Source organism: Alligator sinensis, unplaced genomic scaffold, assembly GCF_000455745.1.
Source record: "Alligator sinensis unplaced genomic scaffold, ASM45574v1 scaffold560_1, whole genome shotgun sequence".
In the NCBI taxonomy this organism is placed as follows: domain Eukaryota; kingdom Metazoa; phylum Chordata; order Crocodylia; family Alligatoridae; genus Alligator; species Alligator sinensis.
The window spans coordinates 2372927-2389729 of record NW_005841837.1 but is presented as its reverse complement, the minus strand read 5'-3'; the positions used below and the strand labels follow the sequence as shown (position 1 = coordinate 2389729).

The 16803-nt window shown below is 47.1% G+C and overlaps 2 protein-coding genes across 4 annotated transcripts in view; both read right to left on the bottom strand.

Moving 5' to 3' along the window:
* The window catches only part of FKTN (fukutin), a 69221-nt gene that overhangs the window by 18873 nt on the left and 33545 nt on the right, over positions 1 to 16803 (bottom strand). The window lies entirely within an intron of this gene.
* Positions 1 to 16803, bottom strand: part of TAL2 (TAL bHLH transcription factor 2) — a 57327-nt gene that overhangs the window by 22458 nt on the left and 18066 nt on the right. Inside the window, exon 1 of one of the 3 annotated variants that reach the window (XM_025202658.1) lies at positions 7642 to 7771. The exons of the other annotated variants lie outside the window; for them this stretch is intronic. Within the exon in view, the coding sequence (XP_025058443.1) occupies positions 7642 to 7644 (3 nt within the window). The 5' untranslated portion in view covers positions 7645 to 7771. Of the gene's footprint in view, positions 1 to 7641; positions 7772 to 16803 lie in introns of those variants that run through there. 3 annotated transcript variants of the gene reach the window in all.

Sequence of the window (16803 nt, the reverse complement as noted above, 5' to 3'; positions counted from 1 at the left end):
CCCTGCCCCTTCCTGCATTTTCCCTTGCCTTTGCAAACAGGGATTGCGTCCACTCAGAAACAAAGCCTGGTTTTACTGCTCCTTGCAAGCCAGATACATTGGGTATCCCTCCCTCTCTCAGCAGAGCTGCCTTTTTGCAGTTTAAATGTTTCTTTTAGAGTGGCTTTTATTTCCAGCTTGGAGAGTGGGGGACAAGAGCTTGAGGGGGAGGGGGTGGAAGGGGGATGTTGAAGTAGGAATTTACATAATCTGATTAAAAGAGGATTATCCAATGGCTGCTAAACAGCCTTAGTGTGCTTGAGCTAAAAACCTTACTATTCATTGCTCTCACCACCCTGCAGAGAGATTGCACCTGCAGCTCTGGCTAACTCTGCTGGGATCCTCAAGGTGGGGATGGAGAGATTTTGGAGACATACTGTTTCATGTGTACACAGCCTTTAATTGATCTGTCTGGATTAGTCTTGAGGAAGCTAGAATGAAAGCTGGGCCCATTAGCATTATCAGGAGGGGTCATCATTTTCTGAAAAGGGCCAACTTGCCTTGTTCCTGGTTGCCTTCCATTTGGATGATTTATAATGCTGGATCAGCCATGGAGATCTGCCTGAAAGATAATATGGATGGAGGTGCTTGCCCTGCATGTGCAAGAACTAGCACCCGGTATTACCCATATCCCTAACTGGATGGCACAGAAGAGAATGAACCAGGCACCAAGCAGTAGCTACCTTGACCCTGAACCCAACTGTCCAGTTGCAGATCTTTACTTTAAATTCCAGTCCAACTCATCTACTCCCATGATAACACAGTGACCCTTGAATTAGGAGCTGGGGCAAGTATCCTGGGGCTAAGGCAGTGCCAGCCTAGTACCTGGAGAAGAACAACAAATGTGCCTTGGCCTTTGGCTCAAAAGACAAGTGGTCAAATATTCAGAACCATTGAAGCCATTTTTGCTGAAGGGCAGGAGCTTCAAAATTACAAATGGACTGGGGGAAACAACTTTTAAACAAGCCATGAAACAAATTGTCTAAGCAGCATTATTAGTAACAAAATGGTGGAAACTATGAAGTCGAAGCTGCAATTGTACAACAATTTAACAACATTTCAAAACTCAAGATGTGGAAATATTTTACAACCCACCAGTGCTTTTCACTACCTTACTGTGCTACCAAAACTAATAAAAAATTACCATCACTGCTATACATACCGGAACCTCCTCAAGTTTCCTGTGTGCATAGAAAGTCGTTTATGCGACAACTCCAAAATAAACCAATTTGTGGCCTCCTTTGAAAGGGGACCACGTAGGAGCATCTCAGAACAAAGGAACATTTTAAAAAGGTTCTAGACAGACTTTTAGAGATGATAGTCTCATAGCAAGTAAACTCATTAGCAGAGCACTGAAACCTATAAAACAAGTTAAAAGACTGCAAGGTGAGGCAACCATTGCTTTGTTTTTTGGTTTGTTTGTTTTTACCCTGGGGAATTACAAATACTAATAGAGGGCTTGCAGGTTTGAAAGATTTTTAGCCAAAAAAAGAAGAAGGGAAAAAAAAGAGGCTTCTAGTTAAATGGTATGGATGGCCCAATAAGCTGAACAGCTGTGTGGAAGCTTCTTGAATCTGTAACATTTGGATATGAAACAATATTATTTCTTTTGTTAGAAGGAAAATGAGTGATGGGATTTTTTTTAACATCATTTCACCTAGTGAAGCCTGAACCTGAAACTTGACAGTTCAACTACTTAAGCCTTTGAAACTTCCATGGGTCTGGGAGGTAGGGTGAGCGAAAATACAATACAGCATGCACAGAATTGGAACTGTATCACCGAAGACTTTTAAAATCTCTTTTGGGGCTAAAAAAATGGGGTGACCTCATGTGATGGGGATATTATCCATTCATAACTGAATTACTGGACCATGTAAACTAGTGGTCACCAACCTGGGGACTGCGATCAACCGGTTGATCCCTGGGCTGGGGGATGGACAGCTGGGTGCACGTGCATGCGCACACCCGGCACCCCTAGCTCCAGCAGGTCAATTTGTGGGGGAAGGAAGGGTGGGGGCCAGATCGAGGCCCCCGCGGTGAGTGACTGACCGTGCGGCTCAGCCAGGAGCAGAGGAAGGTAAGCAGGGCCCCAGCCCGGCTGGGTGGTGGGAGGATTGGAACCCCAGGAGCACAGGGGACTCCCTCCCCATCTCTGCAGGGGCAGAAGTGGAGGCGGCAGAAGCAGCTGCTGCTGTGCCTCAAGCCCTGCTGCAACTAGCCATGTGCAGCTCAGCTCAGCTCAGCAGCGGAGACTCATGTGGTGTCAGGCCCTGGCCCGGCTGGGTCTGGGACTCTGTCGCTCAGGGGCACGGGGGGGGGGGGGGGGCCCCCTGCCACTGGGTGCAGCCCGGTGGGGGCCCTGTGTCCGCCCTACCTGTGCTTTGGGATGAAGCTGCTGCTGCTGTGGACTGCCTGCTGCGCCTGGAGCACAGGTCAGGGGGGGGCACAGGCCTCCGCCACGCTGCACCCAGTGGCAGGAGCTCCCCCATACATGCCCTTGGATGGCAGAGAGTCCCAGACTGGGCCAGGCCGGGGCCCGACCCCAGCTGCTGGGCTGGGGGGGGGAGGGGGGGCACGGGCACGGTAGATCCTAGGGTGCCTTTTACTTCCAAAAAGTGATCTGAACCATAAAAAGGTTGGAGATCACCGATGTAAACAGAAGTATAGCTGGTCAACCTAAGGTGCCCCACATAAGCAAGAAAGCTAGACTTAAGAAGTATCCACTGCTTTATGTCTTTTCCACCACTGGGAACCAGACAATATTTTGGGGGCATTCACAAACTACAGTATCCAAAAATTCCCTTTCTAAGCAGACTACAGGAGGATCCAGCTCTGTATCTATATAAAGATGCTGTAGAACATTAGATTGTGGGGCACTTTGCTGTACCCTTATTGTGCTGCATTTCCATCTGTAGAAGGAACCATATCATCATAATCACATATGGCTTCCTATCTATGTTGGCATAACCACCTAGAAAAAAAATGGATCTACCTGTAATCCCTTCATAACACAGGCATTATATCATGGCTACCCCCAGTAGTTACAGTCCATTGAAACATTTCAATGGTCTAGCCTAGGAGTTAAGTCAAGTGCACAGGAAATACAGGCCTCATGCTGTTTGGGTCAGAGAATTTGGAATGTGCTTCCAGAGAAGAAGATCAGGATGATTCAAACGCCAAGAAAAATCCACTTCCAAAAAAACAAAAAACAAAAAACCCAACCCCCAAAAATCTCATTAAAAAATAAATAAATAAAAAAATCAAATAATGCTCATGCAAGATGCCTAAAGTGCCAAGGTATAAAGTTTCTGGGAGGAATAAATCTAAACAAGTTAATTTGCTACAGATCCCTCGACAGAGATCATGCTATCAAGGACCCTCCCCACAGCCAGGGCAGACCCTTACCAACCACCTGAATTGCTAGCATTGATGAAGTGAGCCTTGCTTACAAAAGCTTATACGTCTCTGATTCAGTTAGTCTATAAGGTGTATCGCTACTCTACCTTTTTAAAAACTTGTGATGTGCCTTTAGCTTGTTGTGCTAAAGTACTGATGAGCATTGGAAGGAATACACACATACCCTTACACCTCTGACAGACCCAGCTCTGCATTCAAAAAGACAAAAACAAAAGATTACTCTCTCTCTCGGATCTTGAACCAATGCCACTGAAGTCATTGGAAGGTCTTTCCGTTGAGTTAAAGTGAGCTTTTGGCCAGTCCTAAACAGAAAAAGATAATCACAAGGTGAAACCCTGGTCCCATTCCAATCAATGGGGGTTTTGTCATTGGCTTCAGGACTTTGCCTTACTTTGGAGCTAGGGTTAAGGGAATGAGACTAGTATTCCAGACTAGGAGTGGTATTTAATTCAAGAGTTCAAAATCAAGGTGGCTTGGAGAGGCCTTACTGTCTGGACTGGGAAAAGCACCAGACAGCATAACCTTGACACTTCCACTGAACCACCAAGCCAAAAAGAACCTGGTCTCCACAAAAAGGGAACTGTTTAGTTCATAGATGTTAGAGCCAGAAGAGACCTCAGCAGATCATCGAGTCCAACCCCCAGATGACCCCAGCCAGGTGCTTGTCCAGTTTCCTCTTGAAGACCCCCAAGGTAGGGGAGAGCACCACCGCCCTTGGAAGCCCATTGCAGCTTCTGGCAACCCTTACTGTAAAGAAGTTCTTTCTAATGTCCAAACTAAATCTGCTCTCCATCAATTGGTGGCCATTGGTCCTAGTTACTACAAGGGGTGCCCTAGTAAATAGAGCATCTCCTATTCCCTGCTGCCCTGTCCTGATGAATTTATAGACAGCCACAAGGTCACCTCTCAGCCTTCTCACACAAAGGCTGAAGAGATCTAGGTCCCTCAGTCTCTCCTCATAGGGCCTTGCCTGCAGGTCTTGGAGTCAACTATGACTCCAAGATCCCTTTCTGCTGCTGTGCTGCTGAGAAGGTCAGCCCCCAGCCTGCAAATGTGTTGGTGGTTCTTTTTGCCCAGGTGCAGCACTTTGCACTTTTCTTTGTTGAACTGCATCCTATTTTGTTCTGCCCATTTTACCAACTGTCCAGATCCACCTGGATCCGCTCCCTACCCTCTGGTGTGGTAACATTGCTCCATAATTTGGTATCATCTGTGAACTTGGACAGGGTGCTCTCCATGCCCTCATCCAAGTCACTGATGAAGACATTGAATAGCACCGGTCCAAGGACCGAGCCTTGCGGGACTCCACTGCCCACACCTTTCCAGGTCGATATCAACCTGTCTACCACCACTCTCTGGGTGCAACCCCTAACCCAATTTGCCACCCACCTGACCATGTAATCATCTGCATCACAGCCTGTCAGTTTATTTATGAGAACAGAAGAAGGTGTCTTGAAGCCCTTCTTAAAGTTTAGGTAGATGACATCTACCTCGACTCCTGCGTCCAAGCACTTTGTGACCTGGTCATAAAAAGAAACAAAGTTAGCCAGGCAGGATCTACCTGCAATGAATCTGTGCTGATTTCCTTTCAGCATTATTTTCCCTGCTGGGATCCCACCAATGTGATCTTTAATTATTTTTTCCAGAGTTTTGCCAAGGATAGGAGGTGAGACTAACTAGCCTATAGTTTCCCAGTTCCTCCCTCCTCCCCTTCTTGAAAATAGGGACCACAGTGGCCCTTTTCCAGTCCTCTGGGACCTGAACCGAGTGCCATGAATGCTCGAACAGCCATGCCAGTGGCTCTGCTATGACACTGGCCAATTCCTTCAGCACCCATAGATGAAGTTAATCTGGGATCGCTGATTTGAACACATCCAGTCCTTTCACTAAGTCTGTGCTAACAGTTGGTGGGCTAGTGTCCCTCCTGCCTCTATCTACAATTCAATTGGGAGATTTGTCTTGGTTTGTGTCTAGGAATACAGATGCAAATAACACATTGAAGAGCTCAGCTCTCTCCCCCTTCTCTGTCACTAATTGCCCTATTTTGTCCTGTAGGGTTTCTATGCTACCTTGTACCTTTCTTTTGCTCCTTATATACCTGAAGGACTTTTTGTTGTCCTTAATTTTTGTCGCTATCCTACATTCTAATCCTGCTCAATTCCCTGCTTAAATCCATCCTAAACTCTAATCCAGCCTAAATTGAATCCACCAGTGGAAATTCTCATTTACAAGATACCTGAAACTGAATTTCTGAGCTTTTCCCTCCAGGGACATGCCCCAGCTAGGTCCAGATTGATAGTCACACACCACTGTTGTCCATGTTGGTGGTATGGAAGGAGTCATGTACCAGCAGCACTTGAAGACGCTCTCAGCACGGTTAATCCTTCTCCTCTCTAACTATAGTTTATAACAATAAGAGTATAAATGAGTCATGGCACATAACTGTCTGAACAAATGGAAAGAGAGCCAGGTGAAGGATGCTAGGCTGTTTTATTTTTTTACTTCGATTTCTGCACTGGAAAGGAACTCTATTCTGTCTTTGAAGGAAAATACAAAACAACAGTAACAGATGGGAAATAGCCATTGTAAATAAATGGCCTGGTAAACAAAGCACCTTGGGATGGGTCCTCAGGTGATGGAAACCAGACCTCCTTCTCCAAACCTGCAGAAGATTGGGCCATCAGAACTCCATGCACTGAAATCTTAACCCCACAGGAAAGTCTAAACCAACTCTCCATCTAGCTAGTGGCTAGGATCATGCAAGGGTTTCAACTACTACAGGATCATAATAGTGACTTAATTTGGCAACACAGGTGATGCGTAGGGAGGGCGGGGGGTGGGGGGCAGGGCATGTGCCCGGGCCGCCCCCCACCCCCGCCACTGGCTTCTGTGGCCAGTCGCTGTACCCCCTCACCACTGACATGGCCACCGGTGCCTGCGGGCAGTCCCCGCTCACTGCTCACCACCTCCCCCCCCACAGCCAACACTGCCACGGCTGCCTGCAAGTGGTCCCCGCTCAGCCTGCCTTTGCCACTGACATTACCACAGCTGCCTGTGGGCGGTCGCCCACTCGCCGCCGTCGTTCATGCTTGGCAAGATTCCCAGAAAGCACACAATGATTGTCCATTAGATAAACACTCAAAACAACATCTTGGAAGTCCAGGTCAGTGTCCAAAGTCCAGAATGGCCATCTCTGCTTATGATTTGGATGACTTCATGGTCTTTGCTGCTTTGGCTTTGATCAGATGTCAACAAAGTAATGGCCAAGCTGTCATGTCCTTGCACTGTGAGAGTCGCTCTAATTAAAGCACCACCGTGTCTCATGTGTCAGTGTCCCTACACTTAAAAATGGTGATGGGGGCACTTGAACTAGTTAAAGAACCCCCACCACCAAGATACACAAGATGCAGGAAGCTGCTGGAGAGCAGCAATTGCCACGCTCCAGCAGACTCAATCAAGTTTGCTCTGACACTCTGGAATTCCAGCATGTTGGAGAAGCCTCACTGCTCATGCAAAGGCACCCAATGGGGTCACTCTCTTTGTCATCATCATCTGGTCATATAACACAATAACACCTTGAAGCCTCTATATGGACAGAGGATAGTAAATAAGGCACCTAAAAAAGGCAAGGCACACACAGATGAGCAAAAAAAGAAACTCTGAGAGGTTAAGTAACTTGCACACAATGTATTGCACCAGATCTGATAAGGAAGCAGAAAGACAAGACCACACCTTGCATTCCGGGTCATCCCCCCCACCTGCTGGCATACGCTGGCTACAGGAACAAGTTGCTAGAACATAGGCCTGAGCTTCTGGCTTCTCAAGACATTCCCGTGACGAAAAATATTCGCAGCTGAGAAGAATATTCCCGTAATGAAGAATATTCGCAGCTGAGAAGGATCATACTTTAAAAATACAGAGACAATAGCAGCACCTGCCTTCTCTGCCCCTTATTCCTGCAGCTAGACCATGTTGTATATTACCCTGAACTCCATTGGAGACCAATAAAACTTCCTCTCGGCAACTATCATTCTTCCTCCATGTTTTTGTCCCTTGGAAAGCTTGTGGCTCTGTTCATCTGCTACCCTTCCCCTTCCCAGGTACACAAAGATGACCCCCTGAAAAAAAACAAATGGATAAGAAAAGACAGAAAAGCTTCACTTGAGCAGCAGGTACTTTTCTCACCATAAATCTTGGCTTCTCTTAACTCCGCAAACAAGAACGGCTGCTTCCTCCAGCACATGCACATGCACCACAGCTATGGAGCTATTGGTAGGCCAGGGCAACTCATTCAACCTCTCGGCAAATGTTGACAGTGTCAGACAGACACAAGTGACTAGAGTGGTGGAGTGTGTGTTTTGGGGAGGGATGGAGATGCGGTTTTAATAACTGACCTTTTGTGCTGGACACTATGTACCCTACCTGTCCCCTCCTCCCCTCACCATCTTTTCTTCTCCTCAGCATGTCCACATAGCTGAACAACTGTGCAGAGAGAAAGGGTAGTTCAATTCTGAAGCCCTTGCGTTATTTATGAGTTTGGAAATCAGAGCTGCTCTGTTCACTGCCAGTAAACGGCACTGATTGGAAGAAGGGGGCGGGGGTGGAGGGAAGCTTGTGTTCGGCTCTTGATTCCCTATTCATTGTGAAAAGGGGATCACTCCAGCTAACTGGCCCATGAAGATAAGGATTTCAGACAATCTGCATTAGCCTGATAAGGGAGGTTTGCATTGCAGAAAGATTATTTGTTAAGAACCTCAGTAAAATAAAATGCAGTCAAAGGGCTTATCAGCGTCACTCATTTCCACCCACACCCACATGCCCACCCCTGCCAATTTCTCTATAAATAAAACCCTCTGCTTACATCCCAACTATCCAGGGATGGAACATGTACTGGGGACCTGGGGCAGCACAGAGGGGGAGGGAGAATAGCTTGGAACCACCCAGGCTCTCTCATTGTCTGAATTATTGCTATAATTCATATTATTTGTAAGGTAGAAATTTGTTTTGTTTTGTTTTTTTAATGCAGCAGGTGAGAGTCAGTCTAGGCCCATCAAAGACAGAGTTTCACCAGTTTGTACCAGCACAGATTCTGGCCCATTGTTCACGTGCATTCTCTTTCTCTTTCTGTCCCTTTCATTTTATTCCTCCTTCTTTGTAAAGTACATCTCATCTCTTACATGCAGACCCCAGGGACTTCTGACCAGCCTTTCCTTTTCCCCTCAGCAAGCAGGTATTTTGCAAAAGGCTCTGCTGTGACTCCTGCTAAGGGAAACATCCAGGAATTTTGCAATAAACCTCCCACCTTGCTCCAGTAGTGAGAGTTTTTTTGAAAGGATGCTCCAATCCCCATAGCTTTGACCCCCCTGCTGTCACCAGTTCTCCTGAGCCAGGGATCAGAGAGGTTGCTTTGGCTCACATTTTGCTTTTTCTTCCTATCACACTCCAGGGTTATAATGTGTTTATAAACAGGCCTTGCAATGACTGTCCCCCATCGACATCCTAATCACACAAGGCTCCATCTGAGGCCTGGAAAGACCATTATGTTCAGTGAACGTTGGATTGGTCTCCAAGATGCTTGGGAATGACATGGACCATGACAAAAAAACAGACTCAAGCTGGCAAAGTGTTGAGAACCTGTCACCTCCCAGCAAGGGTGCACCATACCTCACAGACCCAATACTGGGACAATTTATTTCCAAAGACAATTCTCTCCCTGCCTAACTGCATGTTTCCTAATCAGGGCCGAACTGAACCCACTGAAATCACACAGCAAAGCACTACGCATTGTCATGGTAGTAACACCCCTCAGGCCTGGATTTGACTAAGTCCTCAGCTGAATGTTGCTAGTAATAAAACAATTGTAATAAGAGCAGAAGAGGCTGCAATTGCTATTACTACTGGGTTCAGAACACTGCTTCTGAATAACCACAGCCTAGGGTGTTTGCAAATGTACACACACCTTGCTAGGAACATGGAGAGTGCTGGGCATTATCTAATGTCACTCACTTCACAAGGAAGTAGATGTTTACACTACCTGTGGGCACTCACCAAGCTGGGCCAGGTCTAACCATAAACCACAAGCTTCCCAGATTCTGATAGAAAGACCCCTATATAACAAAGGAATGTAGGAGGGGGGAGCAGAGCCAACCTTAAGGAAAACAGTACCCTGGGCATCACTGTATTTTGGAACCTCCCCATCACCCTTCCTTCAGTACCCACTTACAAGTCACTCACACTGTGTAAGGGGTGTGTACATTGGGTGCAGGGGGGCTGTGAGGTGTGTGGGGGGGATGTGTGCATGCGTGCATGGGGGGCACACATGCCCACAGATGTAGGTGGCAGGGACCCTATGGGCTATCATGGGGCAGCGTGTGTCCACTCACCCAAGATGCTGGCCTGGTGCTAGGTGGCAGGGCTTGAGGGTGGCATGAAGGGTAGGTGGGTGGACAGGAGACAGGGCTGCCCCCACAGGAAGCCCAGCCAAAGTGGCAGGGTGCTGCTGCTTAGTACCACCCAAGCCTGCACCCTCAGCTGTAGTGGTAGTAGGCAGGGGAGGCTGTAGCTCAGCAATGGCAAAATCCTTGGTGCACAAACCAGGTCTCCCCACCACACTGCCTTCTTGCTGGGCACAGCCACCTTGCCCTTGGCACAGCATTTGGCACCCTTCTCCTGGCTCATCATGTTGCCTGACAATGCTTACCACCACTGCTATCTGGGGACTTTTTACCCCACTGGCTCCAATCAGCTCTGGGCATGTGGGGGGCAGGGGAAGAGGGCAGGCCCCTCTACCCAGCCCCTTGGCACCAAAATCCCCCAGCACAAGTGGGGGGAGGGGGGGGAGGAGAGAGTGAGTGTGTGTTGTTGGAAGCCTCCCTATCATGGTACCGTGGGTGGTTGCACATGCTGCCCACCCCTAAGGCTGGGTCTGAGTGGGAGGGACTGTTCAAAGTCCAATTCTCTGCAATCGCATGCAATAGATATTAAGGTTAGAAGGCCCATCTCATCATACACTACAAGATGTGGAACGTAGCCCAACACTCTACAAAGGTAGAGAAGCCTCAAAAGCTGCAATGTACCACAGTGAGAGAGTAAGAGAGACTTTGGGTTCCCCAATGGCTCACACCATGCATTAGCAGTAAATGTGTTAGATGAAATATGCTGAGATGAACCATGGCATTTCATCAACATTTCAAACTCTTCTAAAAATTTTCAGCCAAATGTATTTCAAAGTGATCTATGAATGTACAGATGCACTTTCAGGTGACTAACTTTAGCCATCATTGATATGCTTTCTTGTCACAGGACTAGGGATTTTTTTCCTAGGAAGATCCTAATGCAAAATGTTTTATTCTTGCATAGTGCCTTACAGTAATTCCAGAACACTTCATGAGCATTAGTGAATGAAGCCTTTACAACCTGCACACAAGGCAGGAAACTCACATCAGCCCATTTTGCAAGCCTTGATTAGCAGACCAAGTCAGACCTCCTTTTGCTTGAAGAAATGAGACTTCACTGGAACCTTTCCATTCCATTTGAAGCAAAGGAGGTACAGCCTCTGATAGTCAATTACAGAGCATCTTTGAATGATCTTCCCTGTGGTACAATCAAGAACAACATTCAACCAAAAATGGCTCTGAACTGTGATCCATAAACTGAGTTGTGGGGAAGAATGAAATGCTACATCGGGGTAAGACGATAAGCAAGAGTCCTGCTGTGCCAGGGTTAAGCAGGCTCTGCCAAACTACCTGAAACAATGATACCATGCCTGCTAAAAAGGAGGAGATGCTATTGTATCTCTGTTAAAAGTGTTAGGCTGAATGTAGCAACTGTAGAAGCATTACACTATTGCCAGTCCCAAGGAAAGTTTTTAGTTGTGTTAATGTTTCAGAGCAGTGATGCACTTGACAATAAAAGCTGGGATTATTCAGTGAAGCTTTAGATCTGGCAACCTTATTACTCGTATTTTGAGATAGCTTTCTGAGATGATGGCTGAATTTAATACACCGCACACAGTGCTTTTTATAGACTTCTGGCATTTGACTCAGTGTGTTGAGTGAGCTCATGGGATCTGGTGAGGCAATTTGGCATCCATTGGAAGATTGTATAACCGATAGAAGAGCTCTATACCAGAACAGACATCTGTTGGAGTTCATGGTAGACACCCATCATGGGTTCTTATTTCCACAGGTGTCTAACAAGGCTGTCATCATTACTGTTCAATAACAGTATTGTCTGGTAGATGGAGAAGCTAGAAGAAGCAGACCAAATCTTGCCTCTGGCCACAGCTATCAAGCAACGTTCAACTGCAAATGATAACTAGCTCCATGCAGTAAATGCTGGTTAATCTGTCACTCCAAGGGGGATGCAACTCCAAGAGGGTTTACTGTATTAACCTGTCTTAGCCATGATACTGAGCAACTGTTAAGCACATGGAAAGCATCACAGATGGTGCTGGAGGATGTTCAAAAGCTGTAGATCCATCAGCCAACACCATGTCTAGACTCTTCAGTGGTCTCTATGGAGACACGGTGACATCAAAGTTTTTACAATGCTGTGACTACAGAATGTCAGGTCTACCAACTTTCTTGTATGACAGTGAAATGTAGATGCCATGTAAGGCTGGGAGGTTACAGGACTGATACTCTAAACCTCTCCATCGGCTGCTTGTTACTAAGTGACAAGACAAGAGCAGCAATGACTGCTGACAAACCTCTTTGAGAATTTGTGGTGCTCAGGAGAAGTCCCAGAAGACTGGAAGAGGGCCAATGTTGTGCCCATCTTCAAGCAGGGGAGAAGGAAGAACCCAGGAAACTACAGGCTGACCAGCCTGACCTCAATCCCAGGAAAAATCCTCCCCACAAATTCTCAAGGAGTCCGTATGTGATAAGCTAGTAGAAAGCAAAATTCTGAATGATGACCAGCATGGCTTTGTCATGGGTATGTCATGTCTGACTAACTTCATCTCCTTCTATGACCAGATTGCTCACCACTTGGATAAGGGAGATGAGGTTAACATCATTTACTTGGATTTTAGGAAGGCCTTTGACTTGGTGTCCCATGAGGCTCTCAAGGTAAAACTAGGGGACTATGTGCTCAACAATTCAATGGTCAGATGGGTGGGAAACTGGCTGCGGGGTCAGACACACAGAGTACTAATAGACTCTGTTGACTTGGTGGAAGGTAGCCAGTGGGGTCCCCCCAGGGTTCAGCATTTGGATAAGTGCTTTTCAACATCTTCATCAATGATCTGGATGTGGGGGTGAAAAGCACTGGCAAAGTTCACCGATGACACTAAGCTGTGTGGATGTGTGGTCACACATCAGGGTAGGCTGATTACCCAGGCAGACATAGACAGATCAGTTAGATGGGCGGACCAGAATCAGATGCTGTTCAACACTGAGAAGTGTAAAGTGCTCCATCTGGGGAGGGAAAATCTGCAACAAACTTACAGGCTTGGTGGTGTTATGCTAGCTAGTACCATGGGCTACTAGTGCCTCCTGAGTCTGGCAGGACACTTGCAGAAGTGCGCGGTGACATTTGCGGCAGAGACAGGGCTGGCAAGCACCCGCAGAAGCTGCTGGCAATGGGGACAGGGCTGGTGAGCACCCGCAGAAGCTGCCAGCGGCATTGGCGATGGGGGCGGCCTTGTCAGGGGGAGCACATGCTCCCCTGTATCCTCCTACCAGTCGCCTATGGTTAGCCCCATGTCTGAAAGGGACCTGGGGATCACAACTGACCATAAAATGAAGAGCCACCAGCGTGATGCTGCAGTTAGCAGAGCAAACAACACGCTGGCATGCATCTCAAGAAAAACTAAGGAAGTTATTCTCCTGCTCTACTTGGCATTGGTGAGGCTGCAGCTGGAGTACTACATCCTGTTCTGGGCGCCACACTTCAAGAAGGATGTGGAAAAGCTTGAGAGAGCCCAGAGAAGAGCCACTCGTATGGTTAGAGGCCTGAAGAGCAAACCATATGAGGAAAGGCTGACAGCCATGGGACTGCTCAGCCTGGAAAAGGGAAGTCTTCCTGGGGGTTTGGTGGCAGCTTACAAACTTATCAGGGGAGAGCATCAGGGGCTAGGTGAACAACTATTCACCAAAGCACCCCAGGGGAAAACCAGGAGCAACAGTCAAACTCCTAGAAGGTTTCAGACTGGACACAAGAAAAAACTTCACAGTTCATGTGATCAGACTCTGGAATAGACTCCCAGCAGGGGTGGTACAGGCACCTATGCTGGAGATCTTCAAAAGGAGACTGGATGCACACCTTGTTGGGGTTATTTGACCCCAGCAGTCTTTCCTGCCTAAGAGCAGGGGGGCTGGACCGCTGATCTCACAAGGTCCCTTCCAGCCCTAAACTTCTGTGAATGAAGATATTCATAACCAAACTTAGCAGCTGCCTCCACCAGCACTGGTTTGGTCTTGGTGGCTTTCTTGCTACACACATTATTACACTGGGAGACCAATGAATTACAGAGCATCTTTCTTGTCAGCAGTCACAGTGCTAAAAGCTTCAGTGGTGCAACAAGGGCATCAAAGAAAGCTTCAGATTGAACATCCAACCAGACCCTCTTAAGAAGCTGACATATAGATCTGAGTGCATTCATTCTGCCAGGAGGCTCCACTCTCTTAAGGCTGGCCTTTATGAAGATGGTAGAGGCCCAAGGCAATTATGAAAGTTGATTGAAATCACATAGCAAGTGACCCATATTCAGGAATAAAACAGCAGTTCCCAAACAAATGTTCTATGTTTCCCCCCTTCTTCGTCTTTGCTGGAATTACAAAGGACAGAACCGTAAAATTCTTTCAAAGAAGAAATCAGAGTGCAAAATCAGTTAGCCATTTGACATGGCTGCAGGAGTGTAGCATATCTTCAGATTCTGGACTGCAGCTGGGGGTAAAGGGTTGATTGCATTGCTGCAGGACTAGCTGACTCTTGTATTTTTTTTTGTATATCCATTCTCAAAAATATAGGCACAATTCCCTTCCCTCCTCTTCCCCAACAAGGCACACAAAACAAAACTCTACTTGAAACTGTTTCTATTCTTCCCTGTGGTGTACACATTTGTTTGTACCCCTTTTTAACAGCATAAGTAATTTGGTCAGGAGTGTGATTTTTTTAACAACCAATATAATTAAGCCAAGATGACTAATTATGCAGACCCACTTGTAATGGGTGTAAAGTGCCTTCTATGGGTATAATTCATCCTCTTTCCCATCAGGAACGCCTATACTGCTATAAGCACCATTATACTGGTGCTTATACCAGTATCCATCCCAAGTAGGAGCTGCGATACTGGTTTAGTTAGCACAGATCAACTTTTGTATATAGACAAGCCCTTGGCCTTTTTGCATGCTCTCTATGGCTAAGACAGAAGGGGAAGAATAAAAATAAATTTAAAAGGTGGCTATGTTTACAAATAAAGCAAAAGTTTCCCCAGGAGATTGGGCACCATATGTCTGATCAGTCATGGAGCCAAGCCTAGACCCACATACATAATGGCTTCCTGAAATAAAAACTCTGAGCTGGCTCTTGTCTCCAGCGGCTGTCACCTATTTAATCGGCAATCCTGCACAGTGTTTGCTCAGAACTCCCTCCTTCAGGGCAGCTGGAAAGGTTGTTACTAACGGGCGACCAAGCCTGAATGCTGACAATGTGGCATGATTATAACTGTCTAAAGAGTAAACACGCAGACTTTTCATCAGAAGATGCTGTTGCCGCCTCAACAGAGGCTGAGATAGGGCTCCTGACAGAAGGGGTGATAAGTGGGATGTAACATCAGTTTAAGATGAGAACTTAGAAAAGTCAAATAACAATTATATGGTGCCATAGCCACACTTAAAAGCCTTGATGCTCCTGGCTGGAGGTGACGGGCTAAACGCTCAAAAGGAGCATCAGCTAGTGTTAAAAACAGATGTTGGGTTTATCCCAGCTCTAATTTTTAGGGGGGCAGGGAGAAGATGGGGAGAGGGACTTCGACTCCCATGCAAACAAGAGTGGGGATAGTCTTTATATAAGTTGAATTGAAACTCATTTGAATTGGTCCAGACTGTCCTAGGGAAAAGTGTTATCTTCGATCCCTCACAAATACTCAAGTGAGACAAAGGTCTTATACTGTAGAATCCCAGGATAAAAGGTATTGTCCCAGAAGAAATCTCACAGTTTTTTAACCTAACTTACTTATGACAAAGAGGGCTGTTCAGTGTACTTATGTAGTGAAAATGAATCTAATGGCTGAGCCAGAGGGTAGAGTCCTGGAGGGGTGCAGGTGGCAGCAGGGGTGTATTTGAGAGAGAGAAATAGGGGTTGGGGGAGAGGTCTGGATGGAAGAAACCACCAGAGCTTGGCTCAGAGCCCCCCTATTCCCCTAGAGTAGCCTGTGAAGGGGGAGGCCAGCCTGGAAGGGAAGGGGCTTGCCCAGCCCAGTCCCTGCGCCCCAGTTGAGGGCTTCCCTGGAACAGCACGGGGATTGAAGGGGCCTGGCCACAGGTGCCTGGAGCAGAACAGCAAGGTCTGGCACTGCTCAGTGCCACAAAGCAGCAAGTGGAACAGCTGCAGCTGGACTCATGTCCTGGTGCTTGGATGGAGCTGCTGGCAAGAGGGAGCTAGTGTGGGGCAGGCTGGGGCTGCGGGTCAGGAGTGAGGGCACTGGCATATCAGTGCTACTCAGTGCTCCGCATCCTAGTGAGCAAAAGGGGCAGGGGCAGCTCTGATTTTTCTATGATAAAAAAAGAAAAGCAAACACCAAAGTGTATAAATATTTAGAATTCATTTTATTACAATAATAAAGGCACTGGTAGGCTTCCAAATTGCTTTAAAATTGTAAATATATCAATAAAACATTGCCCAACTGATCTCTCTCTATGTAGTGGCATTTAATTTTAATCACGGAAGAACATGGACCTTGGGTATTTTAATGAGATAATTTGGGCTTTTTAACCAGAGATTTGCAATCTTTAAACAGGGAACACCAGGATCTCTGCTAGTGAGGCAAGTGGCAGGGCCCGGGCAGACACCTGCCCAGGGCCAGCACCAGGGACTCAGCTGGAGGGCAGATGAGGTGGCTGATCTCCTGGCCATTTGGGACCAAGAGGACACACTTCAATGGTTCAAAGCAGGCCATCACAACTAGCACATCTTCTGGGTGATAGCTTCCCAGATAACAGCATGGGGACACCAGAAGACATGACAGCAGTGCTGCCCAAACGCCAATTGTGCAGCCATGGCCCACTGGCAGCTGGCCCAGAGTTGCAGGAGGCTCTGCTGCAGTGCTCATAACACAGCCCAGGCAGCTGTGCAGTCCCTGCCTGGGTCTAGCAGGCACACAGCCACGGGACCACAGGACCA